At 48.3% G+C, this 21,465-nt stretch overlaps 1 protein-coding gene across 1 annotated transcript; it reads left to right on the forward strand.

Annotated features, from left to right (window-relative positions):
- The first annotated feature begins 1,108 nt into the window (after positions 1-1,108).
- LOC149855033 (cytochrome P450 3A24-like) lies at positions 1,109-17,526 on the forward strand. The gene is made up of 13 exons (XM_090024038.1): positions 1,109-1,248; positions 1,994-2,087; positions 2,486-2,538; positions 5,117-5,216; positions 6,788-6,901; positions 7,496-7,584; positions 7,765-7,913; positions 9,087-9,214; positions 9,532-9,619; positions 10,910-11,070; positions 11,618-11,844; positions 14,429-14,591; positions 15,810-17,526. Exons 1-13 carry the CDS (start codon positions 1,178-1,180, stop codon positions 15,903-15,905), a joined length of 1,533 nt encoding a protein of 510 aa, XP_089880164.1. The 5' UTR covers positions 1,109-1,177; the 3' UTR covers positions 15,906-17,526.
- The last annotated feature ends 3,939 nt before the right edge of the window (positions 17,527-21,465 follow it).

Here is a 21,465-nt window from a genome sequence, read left to right on the forward strand (position 1 = left end):
TGAGGGGCTTTGAGTTTCTGTTTTTGGGTTGATAGTTGTAATTATGAACGGGAGGACCAGGCGAGGCTGTAGGGGTGGAGGGGGCCTCATTAGGAGCTCCCCAGTAAAGTGGGGGTGTTCCTGGCACCACAGGGGGTGCTGTGTTTTGGGGGGTGTCCCAACCCCAGCCCAGTGGGGGCAGCTTCGGGAAGAGCTAGGTGTAGGCAGAAGCACCAGTGGGGCATAGGCCTGAAGAGGTGGGTTTGGGGGGCCAGGTGAGGCTAAGGCCGCCTGACCCCCAACCTGAGAAGCCCGAGTCAGGCGCAGGATCTGAAAAGGGATCCGGGAGCCAGGTAAGGCTGAGGCCACCTGAGCCCCTATTCAGGGAAGCCTGAGTCGGGCATAGAGGGCCCTGGTGGGGGCGGAGAGCGCGAGAAGCACCAGCAAGGGCCCCAGTGTGGGCAGGGGAGCATGTGAGGCGCGTGTATCTTGGAGCAGGCCCTGGGAAAGGGTGTGTATATTGGACATTGAGCAGGCCCAGTGGGGCACTGCCTGTGAAGGGGAAGCCCCGGAAGGGGGCAAGCCCAGTGGAAGGCCCCGGAGAGAAGGGCGAGTCTACTAGGAAGCCCGAAGAGAGAGCGGGCTACTTAGAACAGTCGCAGAGACAGGCCGGCGAGGGCCGGCACAGGGAGTAGCCCCAGAATCGTGGTATAGCAAGACCGGCCCCGTGCCGGGGTGGGCAGGAAGGCAGCCTCCCATTGATAGTATAAAATCAAAGACATGGTGGGTGAGACAGAGGGTGTGTTCAGGACCCAGACTTGGCACAGTAGGCAAGGGTGCTAGGGGAGGTCACGGCGCCCCTAGGTCGTCCTGCCACCCCCCCCCCCCCATCTTCTCATCTCCAGACTAAATAACCCCAGGTCCCTCATCCTGTCCTCACAAGTCATGTGTCCCAGCCATTTCCACATGCTGTCCTTGGTTTTCATGGTAAACTGCAATATTGGAGACCGAGCAGCTTATTTACATCTTCATGAAAGGAGAATCCTGCTTGAGAGTTAATGACAGCCCAGTGAGAGCAATCAGCCCTGCCTACTGGCTCACGTGATCCCCAGCACTGCTTCCAGGGAAACCCCGGGGCTGAAAAACTTTTCAAGGCAGCCAGGAGAGAAGGGCTGGTTCGGAGCAGGCACCAGACAAAATGGATTTCCTTCCAAGTTTATCGCCAGAAACGTGGATGCTGCTCCTTGTGTTTGTGATGCTTTTCCTTCTGTAAGTGGAAACCTGCATGCCTTAACTCATACCAAAAAGGAAACTGAAGGCAGAGTTTTCCGTGCTGTGTCGGCCCAATAGGATGGAAGGGAGGGGCAGATCAGGGAAGGGACTGATGTTTATTTGCAGAAGGGAGACTTCAGGAGAAGAGGGCACCATGGGCGTGGGAAAAACTGGACAAACCAGCTAGCTGGCATTCTGTTTGCAAAGCAAGCTGGGGTAGTGGAGAGGATTAAAACTGTGTCTCAGTACAAGGGCATGCTGTGTATCTGGAAAGAGGGGAGGAGTGTGGGGGGAAACCAGCCCTGCATGTTAGGGCACTGCTGTGGAAAGGCTGGCACCCTGCCATAGAGCTGGGGTATTTCCTGGGGGGGAGGGATCTGTGCTCAAATGTTATGTGCAGGTCATCCTGGTGCAGAAGAAGGGTGCACATGCCTAAAAGCTTGCAAAAAGAGCATTTTTTTGCTGTTTTTTAGTTAGTCTATTAAAAAGGTATCACCTCTGAACCAAGAGTTTTAAAGTTTTGTGTTTCTCTTTTTTTCCCAGGCCAATAAAACAGATCCTGGTGCAGTGCTTTTTTTCCCTGTAGGCCTTATCTGTCTCCCTGTTATCAGTCCATTACTTCAGCAATGTCTAAGCAAGAGTGGCCTGCTGTTTAAACAGCTTTTTATCAGAGTGAAGACCATACTCTTCCCCTTGCGCAATCATCCAGCATCTAACTTATTTGCCCTCCGTTTACCTGCAGCTATGGGATCTGGCCATACGGGTTCTTTAAGAAGGTGGGCATTCCCGGGCCAAGGCCTCTTCCTTTCATCGGGACCTTCCTTGAATACCGGCATGTGAGTGACAGCAGTTTCGCTGAGCTTCTTCAGATGATAAGGACTTTTCAGTAACCTTGGGCTCTGGGAGGGAGTCATAACTGGCTTGTACCCCTTGGCAGATGAGGTTCTTTGGCTAAATGTGTTATCTCTTATTATATCAACTAAGTAGTTGGAAAAATAAATTGGTCTAACAAAGTCCCTCATGTTTTTCTCCCATCTTTTTATTACAAGCCACTGGTTTTCTTAAAGTTTCCCATCCTGCAGCCCTAGCCCAGTTTCCAAGGACACTCACTTGACCCATCACTGCTGGTTGTTGTACCTGTGTGATGTCATTAAATACCTCCACACAATCCAAGCTGTGGTCCTGCTTCCCTCAGTTTGCTTGCAGCCATCCAACCTCTGGTTTTCTCTTGCAGGGAATTCTGAATTTTGACCAGAAGTGCTTTGAGAAGTACGGCAAAATATGGGGGTGAGTTTTGCACTGAAGGAAATTGCCAGTTTGGGATGTCATCCAGGAACCACCAAAAGAGAAATACTGATGCCCCTTCCAAGGGCTGATTGTTGAGTGTGGCCTCTCCCACTCCATCTTGGCACTTTAATTCCAGGTTGGATTATGGGGGACAGAAGTAGTTGGCCATGTTAGTCTGAAGTCAGACAGGCTGTACAATAGCACAACTCTCTTTTTGGCATGTCTGAGGCTCCTCCAAGAATACTTGCAGTACAAAATACCACGTACCTCTGCTCCCAGCTTCCTTGCAATCACAGGGGACTTTCTGCTGCTTTGCTTTCTCCCTCAACAACCGGGTTCTCACAGGGGCCCTTTCTGCCCTTTGGGGCTCCTCCCCAACCCATACACCTTGACATAATTGCACATCAGGTCAGTGTGGCCCAGACACCTTCCCAGGGCTCCAGGTGAACTCTGCCAGCTGGTGCCGTTCTGCCCGTCTTCTGTCTCCCAGTTGGGTAAGGGACTGCTCCTCTGACAGCCTCAGACACTCTGACTGCTAGTTTCAAAGAAGCTGCTGCTCTGGGTGGCTCAGGCAGAGAGTGAGCTCCAGGCAGCTGTAGATTTTTTTCTGATCCCCAAGCTCCTTCGTGGAACAAGGCGCTGAGCTACCTTCCAACCTGGCTCTGTTGCGTGTACAGCGCAGGCTTTGTGTTGGTAGGAGCTCGGGGTCTCTTCTCCCTTTGCCTCTGAGAGCTCTAGAGCTGCAGGGGAATTGTTATGCACAACCCTGGAAAGTTTAATGAAACCCAAAACATTTTGAAAAGAGTGAAACCTGCAAGCCCCATGCTTTACCAGTCTCCATTGCCCTTTGGCCAAGCTCCTGGGTTTTACTGATCGTCAGGCTGAACCTGGAGGATGAACAAATTCTGAAACAGAGTCTATAGTTTTTCTCTCCTCATTATAAGTCCGTGGGCAGATGAGTCTTAGCAGTGCTACATGTTGCAGTTCTTTTTAGTGGTGCATAAATATGTGTTCGTACTTCACAGGCCCCCAGAGTGCTGTTGAATCACTGCAGAGGTGTGCTGTCCTGCTAGGGAGTAATAGGGGGTTGCTGTTTTGTTCTCCCCAACTCCCCATCCTCCTGCAGGGGAACATGTCTATGAGCTGGATCAGTGACAGCCTGCCTTATCCCCTGCTGGGGAAGACAAATCACTGGGCAGCTGTCAGTGACTGATGGGCATCAGTGCTGGCACCAGGGCAGCAGCAGCGGAGGGAAACAGAGCTGCAGTTCCCAGGCTGGGACTGAGGGCATTGCAGCAGGGTCAAGAGCAAGCTGCCATGACAAAAATGGTGGCGCACACCTGCAGTGACCTGGTCTCCGCTGCTGTCTCTGGGAAAGCACCTAGGGAGCTGTTGCTGCCCCAAGGACCAGGGCAGCATGCAGTCTGAGCGCTCATCAGCCTTGGAGGGAGGATGGCACGAAGAGCTGCAGCTCCCAGTCCTAGCTGGGATGCAGGTAGGGTGCACATCTATGGACTTGCTTTTTGCAGTAATACAAGGTCATATGTAACGTTCAGGGATCTACGTAATTGATGGCTGATGTTGCGGCCATGGCGGCTCCTTAATCTTGCAGGTTCCCATGTGTACCCCCACCCCCACTGCTGATTGGTAGAGGGACCCGGCAGCCCACTGCTCACTCCTGATGGGTGGAGGCAAAAACTGCAGTTTTGAATATGGTGCCATTTTTGCCACTCACCTGGCAGCCATGCTGTTTGTTGCTGACTGGCTGGGAGGCAAACTCAGAGCCACATTTACAGCTGTGGTTTTCGCCTCCCTGCTGATCAGGGGTGAGCAGCAGGCAGTGTGGGAAGGCACACGGGGGGGGACCTGCAAAATAAAAGGAGCTGCCATGCATCTCACTGCTCATTCCTGATTACCAGGGAGGCAAAAACCGTGGTTTTAAATATGGTGCTATTCCTATCTTCTGGCCAGTCATCAGTGAGCCACAAATACGGCACCATATTTAAAACGGTGGTTTTTGCCTCCCCCGCCGATCAGGAGCAAATCAATGGTGGGAGGGTGCATGAGGGAACCTGCAAGATTAAAGGAGCTGCCGCGCACCCCACTCCCACCATGAATTTGGTAGGTTCCTAGTAATACTACAAGCGTGATGTCTGTTTACAGCCTAAGTCACTATATAGAGAAATCCATTTACCCTATATTTAAGCTAATCCAACTGGATTCATCATCACCAGGTGGCAATGACAGAAACAAAGAGCACTTTGACGGCACAAACACGATGAATTAATGCAAAGATGATCAGCAACTTTCTGCCTTAACACGTCCTGCTTGCTAGATATGTCCAGATAGCAGAGCTTACAACATCTCCCCCATCCAATGCCTCCTGTTTAGTGCATAGTAAAACAATTTTGGCATCTTCTCCTTTCGGTACTGCTTTTGCGAGAACCATTGTGAACCCCTTTATTATTGGGCATCAGTACATTAGTATGCATGTGTATTTATTCATAACCAACTCAAGGCACACCTGCTCTGTATAATAGCAAGCAAAGGACTAATTGCGAGTTGCTCTTTGTCCCAGGATTTTCGATGGCAGGCAACCTGTACTGGCTATTCTGGATCCTATAATCATCAAAACCATCCTGGTGAAAGAATGCTACACCCTCTTTACCAATCGCCGGGTAGGTGTCTTGAACAGAGCTGATCCATATATATCTGATGGGGTGGATATGCACAAAAAAGTCAGATTTTCTCCCAGGGCAGAGCAGTCTTTAAACTACCCAGTCTGCTCCGAGCACAGAATTAGAAATCAGAACGCTTGAGTTCTGCTTCACCTTTCAGTGATCTTTGACAAGCTTCATAGTTCCACAGAAGCTAGGGTCAGGAGGGACCTGAACAAATCATCTAGCCTGACCTCCTGCCACAGGCAGGAATGAATGCTGGGTTCACAAGACCCCAGACAGGTGATCATCCAACCCGCTCTTGAATTTGCCCAAGGTAGGGGCAAGGACCACTTCCCTGGGAAGTTGGTTCCAGATTTTGGCCACCCTAACTGTAAAATATTGCCTTCTAATCTGTAACCTAAACCTATTCTCCATCAGGTTATTACAATTGTTCCTCATCACCCCATGTGGTGCTGGGGAGAAAAGGGCTCTACCTATTTGCTGTTGATCTCCCCTGATGAGTTTGTAGGCAGCCACCAGGTCCCCCCTCAACCGCCGCTTGCTAAGGCTGAACAGGTTCAGGTCCCTCAGCCTCTCTTCATAGGACCTGTCCTGTTGCCCTCCAGCCAAGCGTGTGGCCCTCCTCTGACCCCTCTCCAGGCTGGCCACTTCCCTCCTGAAGTGCGGCGCCCAGTGCTGGACGCAGTACTCCAACTGCGGCCTGATCAAAGTCACGCAGAGGGGAAGCATCACCTCTCTGGATCGGCTTGAGATGCACCTTTGGATGCATGACAAGATATGGCTGGCCTTGCTGGCTGGCATCTGGCATTGGTGGCTCATGTTCATCTTGGAGTCAATAATGACTCCAAGATCCCTTTCCACCTCTGTGCTTTCAAGAGGGGAGCTCCCCAGCCTGTAGATATTCCATGGATTTCTTCTCCCGAGGTGCAGCACCCTGCATTTGTCTACGTTGAACCCCATCCTAGTCTCAGCTGCCCACTTTTGTAGTCTAAATCTATTTGCAGCCTCTCTCTCCCTTCAAGTGTGTTCACCTTGCCCCACATCTTAGTGTCATCAGCAAACTTGGACAGCGTGCTTTCCACCCCCTTGTCCAAGTCACTGATGAAGATGTTGAGCAGCGTAGGCCCAAGGACTGAGCCCTGGGTTACCCCACTGCTCACATCTCTCCAGGTTGAGTACAGCCCATCCACCACTACTCTCTGGGCGTGCCCCGTCAGCCAATTTTTTACCCATGCAACTGTGTAGGCATTTTACTGCTCTCTGCATCCATTTCTGAATCTGCAAGGGAAGGACAATGATATTTCCCATGGGTTCTGAAGTTCTCCTGGTTACTTTTTGACAGTCTTGGTCTAAGCTGTCTTCAGCCTCTGCTTCCACATTTGCAGCCATCAAGAGAATGGACCCGATCTTGCCATTTCCTGCAATGAGAGGCCCAGGCCTCCCATTGCTCAGGCTTTATGGGCAAGATCCATGATCCATTTTCAAGGCCAACATGTGAGCGGGCTGGTTGAAGTCCTAAGGCCATGCCCTGTATAAACAGGGACCTCTTCTGTGTTCTTCCTCCCCAGAACTTTGGTCTCAATGGTGAGCTGGAATCTGCCATCACAATAGCTCCAGACGAGCAGTGGAAGAGGATTCGAACTGTGCTGTCTCCAACGTTCACCAGCGGGCGGCTAAAGGAGGTAAAGCCAGGGAGGCTAGAAGTGCAGGCAGACCTAAAATATGAAACATTTCCAAGTGTAACAGCCCTTACACGCTGTAGCCCGGCAGCACCCTTCCCTGGAGCCCACCATCGATCTGGGACCTCTTCTTCCGATCACTCTTCAGGAAGAGCGATAGGGGACTGGACCGCTGCTGTATTGCAAGTGCGACGGGAAGGCAGGAGGATGAGTTTGTTGGTGCCTCACATCCCACACTGTGCTCTGGGGGCAGGGCTTTCCCGTCCTGCAGTAGCTTTCTCTGTCACTGTTGGAGAGTTCCTGCTCCGCTGTCTGCAACACGTGGGACGCTGGCACGTGCAGGGGTGTTTGCAGGGGACCCTTTCGAGTTGCTACCCATCTGGCTGCATGGACCAGTCAGTGACTTGAGAGCAACCCCCTTCATTTCCCAGTGGGGTCTGAAGCCATCCAATGAACCCCACCCCCCAGTCTCAAACCAGAGTCGATGGCTATTAACTGACAGTTAGCGCACAGCAATGCCCTTCCCTGGCACTGTGTGGCTCTGCTTAATGGATGTGAAGGAGTCTGCAGTGCCTTGTGCTTTGTTTTGCGTTTCAGATGTTACCCATCATCCATTCCTATGCAGACACATTAGTTAAAACAGTGCAGAAGAAAGTGGATAATGATGAGTCCATGGACATGAAGGAGTGAGTAGTTCTCTGGGGGCAGCAGACCTCTGCTCCAAATGTGAGCGGGAAGCAAATCTGGGGGAGTACTGCGGCCATTTGCAGGGGACGGTCTGTCTGCCCAGGATTTTTACTGGAGAGAAACCTCTTGAGGGGATGCCTGCGAGACCTTCGTATTCATGTTCTCCCCTTTCTCCTCAGCATCTTTGGAGCCTACAGCATGGACGTGGTGACCAGCACTTCATTCAGCGTGAACGTCGACTCCATGAACAACCCAAAGGACCCTTTTGTCACCAACATCAAGAAGTTTATCAAGTTCAACTTCTTAAGCCCACTACTCGTGTTAGTAGGTATGAGGCTCCTGCACGCCTAAGCTCTCTGCCCCTGTAAGCTGCTACAGGCTGATTCTGGGAAGATCACAGCAGGGTATCTTTGGTCAGGCTTGTGGGGCTGACTGTTTTCCTTTGCTGCTAGCACTGGCTAAGGACCCACAGTTCAGGGCCCTAGCCTCTGCTGCAGCTGGGCCCTGAGGCCACCCTGGACTTGCCAGAAATGCAAAATGAGCAAAGATAATTCAACAAGTAAACTTACGTCCTATGTCCTTAGACCAACAGGGCTACAACCAGAAAACCAGAAACAAATAAATTGGCACTTAGCTGTCTCCCATGGTTCTTCACAGACTTCCTTCTGGCCACTTTTCTCTCTCAGAGGCTTTGCAGAGCCTGCGGGTTTGTGCTAACCCCTGGCCAGGTGCAGCCCTTTGAGGCTGGTTTCAGCGTTTTTTATGCTTCCCCCTGCTGGTGCTGACCCATACGGGTGACTCTTCCTTGTTCACCACACCTATGTCAGCTCCCTTTTTGGGAGACTCACTGTGTCCCCAGACGTGGTTTCCCAACCTCTGATGAGTCCTTCCAGGTCTGGGGTGGGCATGAGGAGGCACTTCCAGGGCGTGTGGCTGTTCACACTCCCCCATGTCCCTAGTAACAGGGCCCTGCTCTGTTACACCCCCTAAGGGCCTGATCCTGGTCCCCTTGCCCTTTCAGGAGGTGTTCAGCATGTCGTTGGAGTAGGCCCCCAGATGGGTTCATAAAGGTGCTAACGTAGAAATAATGGTAAAAACCCCATTCTTACAGCCATTGCAGCGCCGTGGTGACTGTGTCTATGGTGAACCCCTCCAGGCCAAAATGAAGTGAATGTCAAGGTCAGGTGGAAAAAGTATTTCTTCTATAAAGGAACGTGAATGGAGCAGAGGTGTACACGTCAGGAGATTTCCAAGTGAAATTCAGATCCCTCCACACCTTTCCGCTGGCAGGAAGTCAGAGCTGGGCTGGGTTCATGGGGCGTCTCCAGCTGTGGTTTACGCCGGCAGCACCAGGGCGAGTGGTTTGCCGTTATTTTTGTTGAGGTGCGCTGACCTTGCTCCCCCTTTTGCTGTGCCCTGTTGCTCACTGTTCGCTGAAGACCTCTTGGCTGAACCTCAGTGTTTGCAGTTCAGACCCACGTTTTGTTCCTCTCCTTTTCAGTGGTGTTCCCCTTTCTGACCCCTATTCTGGATAGAATGAATGTGACTGTGATGCCCGCAGGATTCATGAACTACTTCATCAACGTCCTCAGGAATATAAAGGAGGAACGGCAAAAGAACAGAAACACGGTCAGTCCAGCTCATGTGTCTTCTTGTGGGCTCTCGCTTTAGGGAAGTCCACTTGCATCTCTTGTGGATGTGACAGATGCTCTTGGTCAGCTCTTTCAGCTGGCCCAACTTGGGTAGGTTCAGAGAAGTGTCTGGTTTAGGCGTCTGTGGAAACATTCCTTTCTTCCAAATGAGCTTTCAGCCTGTCTCTTAAGCCTTAAGTTTCATAGTCATCAGGCCAAGAGGTTCCCCAGGACCATGTTGTCCACTGAGGCTGGGTTAGTGTTGAACTTGTGTTGGACCAGCTCACATGGCTTTCCCCATCTTTCTGTTCCCAGGAGCGGGTGGATTTCTTGCAGCTGATGATTGACTCGCAGAACCCAGATGACAGCTCCAAACCTAAAGAGGAGAAGCATGCATATAAATGTAAGGCTGTAGGTCATGTGTGTGTCCCCCCACAACAACTCACTGGGATACCCATTGTAGGTTTTGGGGGAGGAGAGGAGAGGCATTTAGTAATAATTGTCAGGATGAACAGTCCCTTTCCCCCATCCCTTCCTTTAATTCTGGGTCTTATGGAACTGGGGGTGCAGACGGGAATTGGTGAGGCTCTACTCACCAAGACGGCCCTGGGGGTTACAAGAAATAATGGCCATAAGCTAGCAGAGAGCAGATTTAGACTGGACATTAGGAAGAACTTCTTCACAGTTAGGGTGGCCAAAATCTGGAATGGGCTCCCAAGGGAGACGGTGCTCACCCCAACGTGGGGGTCTTAACAAGGAGGTTGGATAGGCATCTGGCTGGGGTCATCTGAGCCCAGCACTTTCCTGCCTATGCAGGGGGTCGGACTTCATGGTCTATTGAGCTCCTTTCCAGTCCTAACATCTATGAAGCTATGGGAGCCGCGAGTTAGATCTTTCCAACAGAAAAGAAAGGGAAATTGGAATTGGCATTTCACAGGGGCTGAACATCCACATCCCTGACTGGTGCCAAGGGGAGCTATAGCTCATCATCACACTTGAATGAGCAATGAGGTGTGTTGCACATGGAGTAGCACAGCTCACCTAATGGAAAGCTTGGCTAGGACACTGTGCAGTGGTGACTGATCTTGAGGGCTTAAACCAGCTGAACTAGAGCTTTATCTGCACGAGGTCAGAGGAAAAACAGGCAGGACAAATTACCTTGAAAGTGCTTCTGGTGCCATATCATCCTGTCTTCTGTGCTTTTGCCTCGTATCATGACCTCTCCTACTCTGCAAATGACACTTCTCTGGTTCACCTCCTTGCCTGCTTCTCCCAAGTCATCACTCCTTACCAAAGACCCTCCCTAACAGGTTGCTGTATAAGAGGTAGTAGTTAGTAACTTTAAAGACAACTTCCAAGACAAAGAAATTTGGGCAAATGACTCGGGCCCATATCTGAGAAACTTTCCTGGAAATGAGAAGGGCCAAGAGCCATCAGGAAAGATGAGTATGTGCTTATTGGATATATTTTCAGACTATAGATATCAAACTCCACAAAATCATGCATGTAGAACTTGTACATCATTTATTTTGTCTCTTCTCCTCATATCCTCTCTATTATTGTTGTCTTGGATTGAAAGCTTTTTGGGCAGGGATACTTTCTTCCTTGCGGGATCCTAAGCTAAAATCCTGCTGGTAGCTAAAATCCTGCGTTCTTTGAGTTTCGCCCTTCGTGTATGTGTTTGTCTCTTCAGCACTGACGGACTCCGAGATTCTGGCACAGGCTCTCGTCTTTATATTTGCTGGTTATGAGACCACCAGTTCCACTCTCAGCTTCATCTCCTATAACCTGGCCACTCACCCTGATGTGCAGCAGCAGCTGCATGAAGAGATTGATGCTGCTCTCCCCAATGGGGTAAGATCTTTGGTGCTCTGTTTCCAGCAGTAGCATCCTGCTCAGAGGTCGATCCCAAACCCAGGTGGAAGGCAGAGTGACTGTTCTCCATGCCGGACACCTCAGCCGCACTGGGTGACAATCACGCATTGCACCAGTGTAACACAGGCTTCCTCTGGTCAGAACATCCCAGCACTGGTGGGGAGGTGGAGATACCCATGAAACATCCCTAAAATAACTGGCCTCTCTGTTCCAAGTGGTGCCAAAGGTGGGGCAGAGTTAACAAGAGAGAATGAGGCCACTCCCTCTTGTCTACCTCAAAGACAGTTTTAAATGGAAGTGAGAAAAGCCTCATGGTGCAAAGACCTCCATGACCAGGGCTCATTACCCTTAGGTTTACCCGTGGTACATTGCAATGCTGGACATGAATCTTCTGCCTCTGGGTCACATCCCCACCGCAACATGCAAATGTTTGGGGTAGCTATTGTGCCTGTAGGCAGCACGGAAAGCTTTGAGAGAGCTTCCCATGGACCTGGAAGTCCATTCCCCTCTGCCACTCTCTCCCAAGGCCAGTCCCGCCTATGAAGCCATGATGCAGATGGAGTATCTTGATATGGTGGTGAATGAAACACTCAGACTCTTCCCCCCCGGCGGGCGGATTGAACGTGTCTGCAAGGAGACCATTGAGATAAACGGAGTGACTATTCCAAAAGGGACTGTCACCATGATCCCAGCCTACGTGCTGCATCGTGATCCAGAGCACTGGCCAGAGCCAGAGGAGTTCAGGCCCGAGAGGTAAGGGCGGGGGTGGGGGAAAAGAAATGCAAATTTGTCCTGCTGCCAGCCAGTCAAAAGAGCAACAATGGTGGGGAAAGTGTGATTACATTTAAATGGGGCTTTTATCATTGTTTGACATCTAGTCCCAGAATCACCATGCAGGGAGCTTTACGGTCTGCATCCATGAGCTGTGCATGGAATTTAATTAACTGTATTAACTGAAGAAAATAACAGAAAGACCAGCTGCCAGCAGCTGCAATATTGAGGGGTTCACAGCCAGAAATTAAAGCAAGAGCCATTAGGTGACTGTCATGATGCCATGCAAATTAGCATGTGGAAAGAAAAAGTCCTTGTGACAAATCCTGATCTTACCGTTCGGTGATCCCTAGAGCTCTGGGTCCTGTCCCCAATGCCCTGGTGAGTATCCTCAAAGTTTCTGACCCCTCTGGCTCTTGGGACACTTCTTCCCTTCCTAGCAAAACTTAATTTAATCAACCCCCCGACTAGACTTTGCATCTTGGTGTGGGGGAATTCCTTGGACTTTTAGGGTTCTCTGGATTTGCAAAAGACAGTGGGGCTGCCATGCCCGAAGGAACACAATGCCTGTTGCTGCCAGCCACCATTCAAAATGTAAGGTAAAGAGCCAAAAGAGGTTTATTGCATAAGACAGATGTGTAATAGCAAACGGTTGATAAGTTTAGAGCAGCAATTTCCTACCTCGTTTTCCATTGGGACCGCTGATACATTTGGAATAGAGATGCGGACCCCTTTGGAAATTTTGAACGTAGGTGCAGACCCCTTTGAATTGTTAGTGTGGATATTTATGGACTTCTGCTTGATCATAGTCATCTTTTGTGGGCCCCTTAGACATAGTCTGTGGATCCCCAGGGCTAAGGTGCAGAAAGTCAGAAAGCCCAAGGCTGAATCGATTCAGTCTTTGCAGATTAGTCTAAACCGCAGATATTAAATTCAAACAGGGGTGAACAGACATTTATCTTACATTCAGAAAACGCAGCCACGTGCCTGCAGTGGGTCAGGCCAGAAGCTGGGAGGCGCTCGAGCATGGCTTTCTGGTACATAGCCAGCATAGCCTGTGTGTTTGCTTCCTCTTCCTGCTGCCCCCTGAGGTGTCTGGGATTTTCAATCAAGGATTACAACAACAGGACTCCGCAGAGTTGTTCATCCCTTCCTTTTCCTGCTTCTAGGTGTCTCTGGGATTTGTAGTCCATGGTTGCAGCCAGTAGTAAATTTGAGCAGGCAAAGGGGTTTTTAACCCCCCCCCTTCCTGGCCTTAGACCCCAGCCATGGTTTGCCTGTGGGGGGATCCCCTACCTCAGACTGGGCTGCATCCCAAGCCAGGCTTTCCCCCCACTTCCTGCTTGTCAGCCAGCCCTCACAGCTCCAGCCAGGGAGCAGAGGGGTGAGGGTAGCCCTCCTCTCTGGAGCAGATAGCACAGCCCAGCCCAGGGCTGGAAAGCATGCTGGGGGACTGTGATTTAACTTGAACCAGGAAGAGGTCTGGGACAGAAGTTTCATAAACCATCAATTAAGACTGATACTACATTCAAGCAGGTTTATCTTAAAACCGTTTCAGCCATTTTGAAACTGGTTTATATGCACTGAGCTTCTGTTCTGTTACAGGTTTAAATCAGTTTCTGATCACATAACCTGGTTGATGTATAACTCCTGTCCCTAGCCCAGAGGTCTGGGGACCACCGGTTGAAAACCACTGGTTTAGAGCTACCTTCTCATTTGAAAGCCCTGCCCAGTGTTGCATGTGCTTTCATCAGCTAGCGATCATGCAAGTGACCTTCCAGCTCCTAGCTGGCTTCCGCCTTTCCCCTAGGCTCAGTGTAGCTTCTCTTTATTCCCCCAAAAGGTGTCTCTTAAATTTTCTCATCATTAAATCCTCATCTCTCATCCCCCATTCTAATTCCCGAGGCATTTGTTAACTTTGGCAGATGATTTCTTTCCAAGGCCTGGCATCTACCTGCTAATCAGACTGTTATGTTCTACTTTGATTTGTGCCAGGCTGTTCTTGGATACACATTTCCACGAGCAGAAAGGTACTCCCCTGTCTGAGCTTTATTCTGTTCCATGCAGATATTTCCAGAGTTTTGCTTCCTACCTGTCTGATGGGTATGCTAATATATACTTGGTCATTCTCTAGCGAGAAGCTCTGTCACCAGAGTTGTCTACAGACAGACTAATAATCTCTTGGGCAGGGCAGAACACAAGAACACGTCTGTATCAAATAGCAAGTTTCTCACACACAAATCATTATATTCACGATAAAGATGGATGTCTGGTTAGGTGTTGATTGAGACTAATCAGGACAGCAGATAATCCAACATACAAGGATACCTCTTTATGAGGAAACAATACCTCCCTCCAAATTGAACCGATGCAGATCTTCGCATCCTATGACAGCTGTGGAGAAAGTAAAAATTAATTTTCCAGTTCTAGTTCAAAAACAATCCCTGTTCAACAGTTGCTGTTACATCAGACTAGGACCAATGAAGGCAGAGTCAGAGATGGAGCAGAAGGTTAGGAGAAGACATGAAGAATTAACCTCTTTCTTTATTTCTCTGTTTGGAACCAGGTTCAGTAAAGAGAACAGAGACAGCATGGACCCCTATATCTTCCTGCCCTTTGGAGCCGGTCCAAGGAATTGCATTGGAATGAGGTTTGCTCTCCTCAGCCTGAAAATGGCCTTAGTTGTCCTGTTGCAAAGATTTTCCTTCAGGACCTGCAAAGACACCCCGGTGAGAACCCATGTTTGAATGTGGATGGGCTAGCATAGTCTTGTAGAGAGATCGTTTTCATTTCTGTCCCAGGATTCATAGGGCACTTGTAGGGTGCTCAGGATGCATGGGTTGTCCACATGCAAAACCCTTGCACTATGACCTCAGAGATTCATAGTTTGTAGAGCACTGAACCTTATTTGAAGCCTTGGTTTTATCTTCACAGTGACAGAGCAGGAAGGAAGCTTCCCATGTAGATTTGAGGCATACAGGAATAAGTGGAGTTAAATACTATAGGTCAGAGATGACCATACAAACGGCAGGCCAGATTCAATGCACAAAGCCATGTCATGAGCCATGAAATTTGGTGGTGGGAGGAGTGGTGGCTGCCCTATCTCCAGGAGGCACAGCAGTTACTGCTGCCACTGCCATATTTTAGCCTCACAGGCACATGACATGGCTCAGCACTGTGTGTCTGGCCCACTGACCTGCCTCACTTCCTCTCCTCTAGTCCCCAGGACCTGATGAGTTGGGCATCACTGCTTTAGGTGATTATAAATCAGTACAATACATGACACAGGATCATAGAAGTAGGGTTGGAAGGGACCTTGTAGATCTTCAATTTTTATTGCCATATATATTATTGAACCATTTGGAAGGTTAATTTTACATAGGTGAGACATTTCAGAAGGATGTCTCTGGAGTCTGCAGACCTCTTTGATCCAGTGAATGAATACACTGTGGGCAAGGCAAACTTCCCCATACTTCTTTAGAAATCTGCCTGGATCATGGCTTAAAAGGGCTTTTCTCAAAAAAGGGGAGATCCCTCTAAGCCAGGTTCAAGTAAGGGACCCAAGACTATGAACTGAGTAAGCAATCCAAAGACAGATAACCTCAGTAGTCAGAGAACTTAAAGGAATGTCCTTTCAGCATGCCCTTGGTCTTGCTCGGGATCAGCTTCAGCCCTTCTTTTCAGAGATGATTGAAGTTAGCGCTGCAGGAGCCTGGAGTCAGTGCTCTGTGTCTATCATGAAATAAATATGTTGGTTGATATTGCGTGGCAGATAATCCTGGCTGCAAGCTCGGTGTCTGTGGCTGCCTTGAAGCAGCCAGTGGAAGGCATCTCTTCCTTTTTCAGTGCAGAGATTTGCCATTTAAAGTTCCTGAATGTGTCTTTGGTGAATATTCTGTAACATTCAGGGTGCATGACCTTGTTATTTTTCTCTCCTTGTGGTGAAGATCCCTCTAGTACTGGACTCAAAGGGTTTCATACAACCCAAGAAGCCCATCATACTGAAGATGGTCCCCAGAGCCCGTATTCAGCCAGAAGAGTAGAAGAGATTGCAGCTGAGCCTTCTGTCTGATGTTCCTTCCAACTGTTCCTGTTGCATGAGAAGAGGCAATGTAAAACTGTATGAGATGCATTGGTGCAAGCACCCTTTTTGAACTGAGAATCGTGCCTTCACAAGGGGGTGGCGCTAATTCCACCAATCTGGAGAAGCACTGAGCCCCCTTTGTGTCATGACTACCACCCTTTCAGCTAAGCAGAGGTCAGGATGCCTCTGAGAGACCAGTGGCACTGTTAGTCATGGGTACTTTAAGATGCTTTAGACTCTTCTTAATGCCTTTATTTAGACAGGGGCAGTCTCTTTTGGAAGTTTAATTTAAGTCAAGATAGGAAGGTAAACTGCGCTTGCAAACAGAATTATCCATTTTACTCCCTTTCCTACTCTGTCATAGGGTGAAAGTATCTTTTTTTTTGCTTCTATATGCGCAGGCACATGGTATTAACTGTGCCTTTTTTCCTGGGCCATGTAATGTTTCACTGTTGTGACCCTGTAAGTGGTGGTCATCATGTCCTTGCAGGAAATAATATCCCCGGCCAGTTTCTGGAATGGACTTGTACAGACTTACACAAATCTGTTCTGATTTGACATGGTTTTTATGAATGAGTTGGTCATGATTCAGATGGCTGGGGAGTTGACAGGAGGAGCCTAGGGATAAGCAATTCCTATTAACAATCAGTGATTTGTGGAGTGGGAGTGAAGTGTACTGCAGGATCTTTCTCATTTTTTGCTTATTTTATCTCCCTGGGCCTCTAGCGGTCTCCTGAGGGAGAAGTAATTTTTGCATAGATATTGCTCTGGGTATGGGGCTTTTCCATTTTTTTTCCATTCCATTCTTTAAGATTGACTAGAACTAAGTACAGACAGTCCGAAAGCCCAAGGCTGAATTGATTCAATGTTCGCCGGTTAGTCTAAGCTATGTAAATTGAACCGATAAGCAAGTGAACAGACATTCACTTTTGACTCTGGAAATGCAGCCACATGCCTGCAGTGGCTCAGGCCAGAAGCCAGGGGGTGATAGAGCATGAGCCTCTGCTGTGCTGGAGCAGACAACTTGGGCTAAGGCTAGCCCAACCACCTGTGAGGGGGGGAGGTGTGAGGGAGGTGCTAAGCATCCTGGGACACTGAGGGACTGAGAGGTCACTTGTATCTGGAGGGGTTCTGGGACAGTAGTTCAATGAGCTGATTTAACCTAAATGAGTTAAGTCTGATACTACATCCATCCAGGTTTTTCTTAAACTGGTTTTGGCCATTTTGAAAGCAGTTTTGTATGCACTGAGCTTTTGTTGTGTTATAGATTTGAACGGGTTTCTGATCATTTATACTGGTTTACGTATAATTTCTGTCCCTAACGTATGAGATTGAAACCAGGAAGAAGAATAGTACTTTGGCAAGGTGGAGAGCTGAGAAAGGCCTTTATATCCTTTTAGAAGACTTGATTTTGGAGGAAGGACTGTACTGCTTGGTACTGAAAAAAAAGAAGTCTCACTGGGCCGTGTCATTCCAAGACTAGCATTATGCTCTATACACGTGATGTGGTTTCATTTTTAGTAATCCAAACAGTACTAATAAAAAAGTGATTAAAATAAAAACCGGCATATGTTGCTGTTTGCTTCTGCACTGAATTGACACCAGCTTCAAATTCTGGTTATCAACACACAGATGAACTCATTACTAAGACACACAACCCATAACCTGGGGAAGCGTCCAAGAAGTTGACTGAATTGTCTTGCATCTGCCATGCTAAACAAGTTGGGTCTTTGTTGTTGGTTAGTGGAAGTTTTCTAGGTGAATTCCTGTCCTGCAGAAAGTGCTAATGATTGAACTTGGGACCTCCTTTCTCAGCAATGAGTAAATAAATACCCCTTTATGAATTCATGCTCTTCAGATCCTGGATGTGCAATGTTGAATTAAATTGAAGCCAAGGTCTGGAGCTACTGTGGTTGTTAAAGACAATGGCATTTTTCAAATTTTGTATGGGATTTTAATATTTCTCTCCTTGTCAAAGTGCAAATTGCTATTCCTGTTCTGTGATAGAGCATTTTTCTGATCCTTTCCTAAATTTATAGCACCCTATTTCTATGGATTGGTCAATAGCTCTGTATTTTGCCAGAAGGGGCTGCACTTCAGTACTGGGTAAGATGATTCCTAGATATATAGACTTTATACAGTCAGTAAAATGTAGGAAGCACTTTGGATTCCTTAGGGATGAAAGACTATTATTCTAATAAATCTTCACTGTAGGACACAAGATATTATAGAATTATGTCACCAACAGCAAGAGGCACTTCTTAGTCATGCAAATTCTAAGTTGGACTGCTTCTGACTCGTGTAAACCAACACAAAACTCAATTTCTGGAGTTTTTTTCTACCACCATATTCTGAATGGGTTTTCAGACCAGTCAGAGATGCAGTAGATATGATATTTGTTGCTGGACATCTGCAGAAGTGCTATGAACAACACTGAGATCTTTACGTGGTCTTTTTTAATCTGAAGGCCTTTGATTCAATCAACAGGGTGCCCCTGTGGAAGATGGTGATAAGATTTGCATGCCTGCCAACAATTGTTACCATTTCCTGACTTCTTCCAGACAACATGACAGCAGCCATCATAAGCAATAGCTCAGAAACAGATCCCTTCCCTATTAGAACTGGAGTCAAGCAAGGATGTGCGACTGCAACAATTCTCTTTCAGGGCTTTGTCAGGGAAGAACTTGGGCTGTCCTGAGCTTCTAGGAAAGGAGATGTGGAGTCTGCTCCATGGATTTCAGGAGTCACTGGGCACATTTACACATTTCCCTATGGTGGTATAGTGATACGCTACATCACCGTATGGCACGCTACAGTGATGTAATGGTCACGTGGGTACACACCTGTTTTCCAGCTACATCACCGTAGTGGCGTGCTCCCCCGAGATAGCACTGTGCTACAGTGATATAGTAGAGAAATCTAATCATGCGCTGCATGCGTGGTGCAGTAACCATCTGCACTGTGCCACGCTTCAGTACTTCCAAGAGGAAGTACTAAAGCACAGCAACGCCTAGACTCGCCCACAACAATGCAAACATTGTGATTGTCACCAGTCTAGCTGGGGCTGGGTCATTAGTTGCTAGCTATTGGCTGCTGAGCTGTCAGGAAGCTGACCTTATGCTAAACACAGTCTTAGAGCCAACCTGGCAGACGGTGGTGAATTGTCTGCACAACAGATTTGGTGAGCATGCAGATTGCCTTGCCTTGAGTTCCTACATTCGTCCGATCTGTGACTGACTCCTGGCCTTTGGCTTGCTTTTGACTGTTCTTGACTCTCATCTTCAGACTACAAGGGATTACTGTCCACATCCCAGTTGCAAACAGGCAGGATGAGAAATTGGTCCTTTTCCATATTCTCTGATGACATTCAGTTACTCATAGAGGTTTGCAATGAGTAGCAAGGAAGAAAAACACAGGATTCAGATTGGAAAGAGGTTTGCAGGCCTTTGCATGATCACTCTACTGACATCTGCAAAACACTGGCATGTTCCTGGCCAGCCTGGAGCCGGTGCAGGTGTTAGTTGTATTGTATTGTATTGTCCTGGCTGCAACTGCTTTGCTGATCAAGAGGCGCCTCCAAACTCCCTTACTGAGCTCTTAGTTCAGTGAAAAATCAGTGAAATAATTAGCTAACAGAGTGCATTCAAGGGTCAGGAAGTAGTGATAGTTTTGCCCTGCAGCGGCTTTGCTAGTGAGCTGTTGTTATATGTCTGAGAACTCATGGCTAAGCTGCTTCTGTAAGTAGGTTTATAAGACTTATGATTGTTGGTGTTAAAGTGACAGGCTGATGTAAAGATCCCATAACAAGAGCTCCTAATACATGCAGGAGAAACTTTTACAGTTCTTATGTCCTGAACAATTGAAAAATAAGCTACTGTGATAGTGTTATCCACTAGACAGTGTTCATAGATTTCATAGACATCAGGGCTGGAAGGGAGCTTGGGAGATCATCGAGTCCAGCCCCCTGCCCAAAGGGCAGGAAGTCAGCTGGGGTCATAGGATCCCAGCAAGATAAGCATCCAATTTACTCTTGAAGGTGTTCAATGTAGGTGCTTGAACCACCTCTCCTGGCAGACTGTTCCAGACCTTGGGGGCTCGGACAGTAAAGAAATTCTTCCTTATGTCCAGCCTGAAACGGTCTTGCAGGAGTTTGTGACCGTTCAACCTTGTCATCCCTTGGGGCGCTCTGGTGTTGCTACAAGGTGATTGAGCCTGTAGCAGGTTGTTAGGTAGCATACCACAGACTTTATTTTCTGGGGCAAACACACGCTACAGAACCCAACATAACTATCAAACAGCACGTGCAAACAATAAAAAGTTAAACCAAACCCTGGGGTCTATTCCCAGACCCTGAGAGAGTATACCCTGGCTCAGTGCTGCAGCCTTCCCTCTCTCTCCCATAGCTCCTGTCACTGGAAGTCATTAACTTCCTCTGGGCCACCAAATTATCCTCACCAGCTGGCCCAGTCCTCCTAGGTAGGCCTGCAATCATTTTCCGACCACCTGCAGCTGGGCTGCAACCCCTGAAATATGCAGCTATCTGCAGAGCCTTTTCCACAGGGAAACAAAATGCAATAGGGCCAAAAATATGTGTTTTCTCTATCCCTTTAAACTTTAAGGGAGTACTATTCTCCATCAACCTCTGTCTTGAATGCTATAGGGTCCATTACTTGTCATCGTCTCTTCCATATTGATCTCAGCAGTTTTTTCATGTCGGAAATGCTCTAGTGTTGTCCAGTGTTCTGGATCATGGTGCTGTGTACAGGCCAAGATTGCCACCACTGTCCCTTGTCAAAACTGTTGTTTCTTTTATCTCTCTGTCTTCACTGTAGAACCATTCAGCTCAACCCCCTTGCAGGCGGTGGTGGGGGTGAGGGTGGGAACCTGAGACAGTGATTCTCAACCAGGGTGCCATGGCATGCCGGGGTCCCATGAGATCCTTTTAAGGGTGCCACATAACACTAACATTGTTAGGTGTTAAACACCTATGCATGCATGATTCACATGAGAAACTTAGTGATTTCAAATAGGAATCCATAGTGCTAAAAACATTTTGGCCTGTTGTGGTCTTTCTGAGAAAAATTGCTGTTCTTTTTTCATAGTCAAGAAAAGTGAAAATTAACAGCCAGTATTTTCTGAGGGCTGCCTCGAGTTCAAAAAGGCTGAGAATCACCAGTCTAAACCGTGACCTGCTGTGGTCTTTTTGAGTTGTTTGTGATGGAAGAAGTTCTCTATTTTTCCATAATCAAAAAAACGGGTGTAGGATAAGAGCAGGCATTTTTCAAGGGGTACTGAGAGCTAGGGGTATGCAAAGTCGGCCCTATTTGATTTGGATTCGGATTCGGCCTGAATCAGGGGCAGTGATTCAATAAGTTGATTCAGATCACTGTCCCTCGTTTGATTTGGCTGAATCCAAATGTGAAGGTTTGATGCCGAAGATTGGCTGCAGGGGGATCCTGGGTGCCCCTCCCCGCTCAACCCAGGAGGCACCAGTCGCCAAACCGGTGGGATTATGGGGG

Source organism: Crocodylus siamensis, chromosome 12, assembly GCF_052110815.1.
Source record: "Crocodylus siamensis isolate JL-2025a chromosome 12, ASM5211081v1, whole genome shotgun sequence".
In the NCBI taxonomy this organism is placed as follows: domain Eukaryota; kingdom Metazoa; phylum Chordata; order Crocodylia; family Crocodylidae; genus Crocodylus; species Crocodylus siamensis.

Coding starts and splice junctions, on each gene's coding strand:
- LOC149855033 (XM_090024038.1), top strand. CDS start 1,178: ATGGATTTCCTTCCAAGTTTATCGCCAGAAACGTGGATGCTGCTCCTT. Junction 7,914..9,086: donor CCCACTACTCGTGTTAGTAG/GTATGAGGCTCC, acceptor TCTCCTTTTCAG/TGGTGTTCCCCTTTCTGACC. Junction 11,071..11,617: donor ATGCTGCTCTCCCCAATGGG/GTAAGATCTTTG, acceptor CTCTCTCCCAAG/GCCAGTCCCGCCTATGAAGC.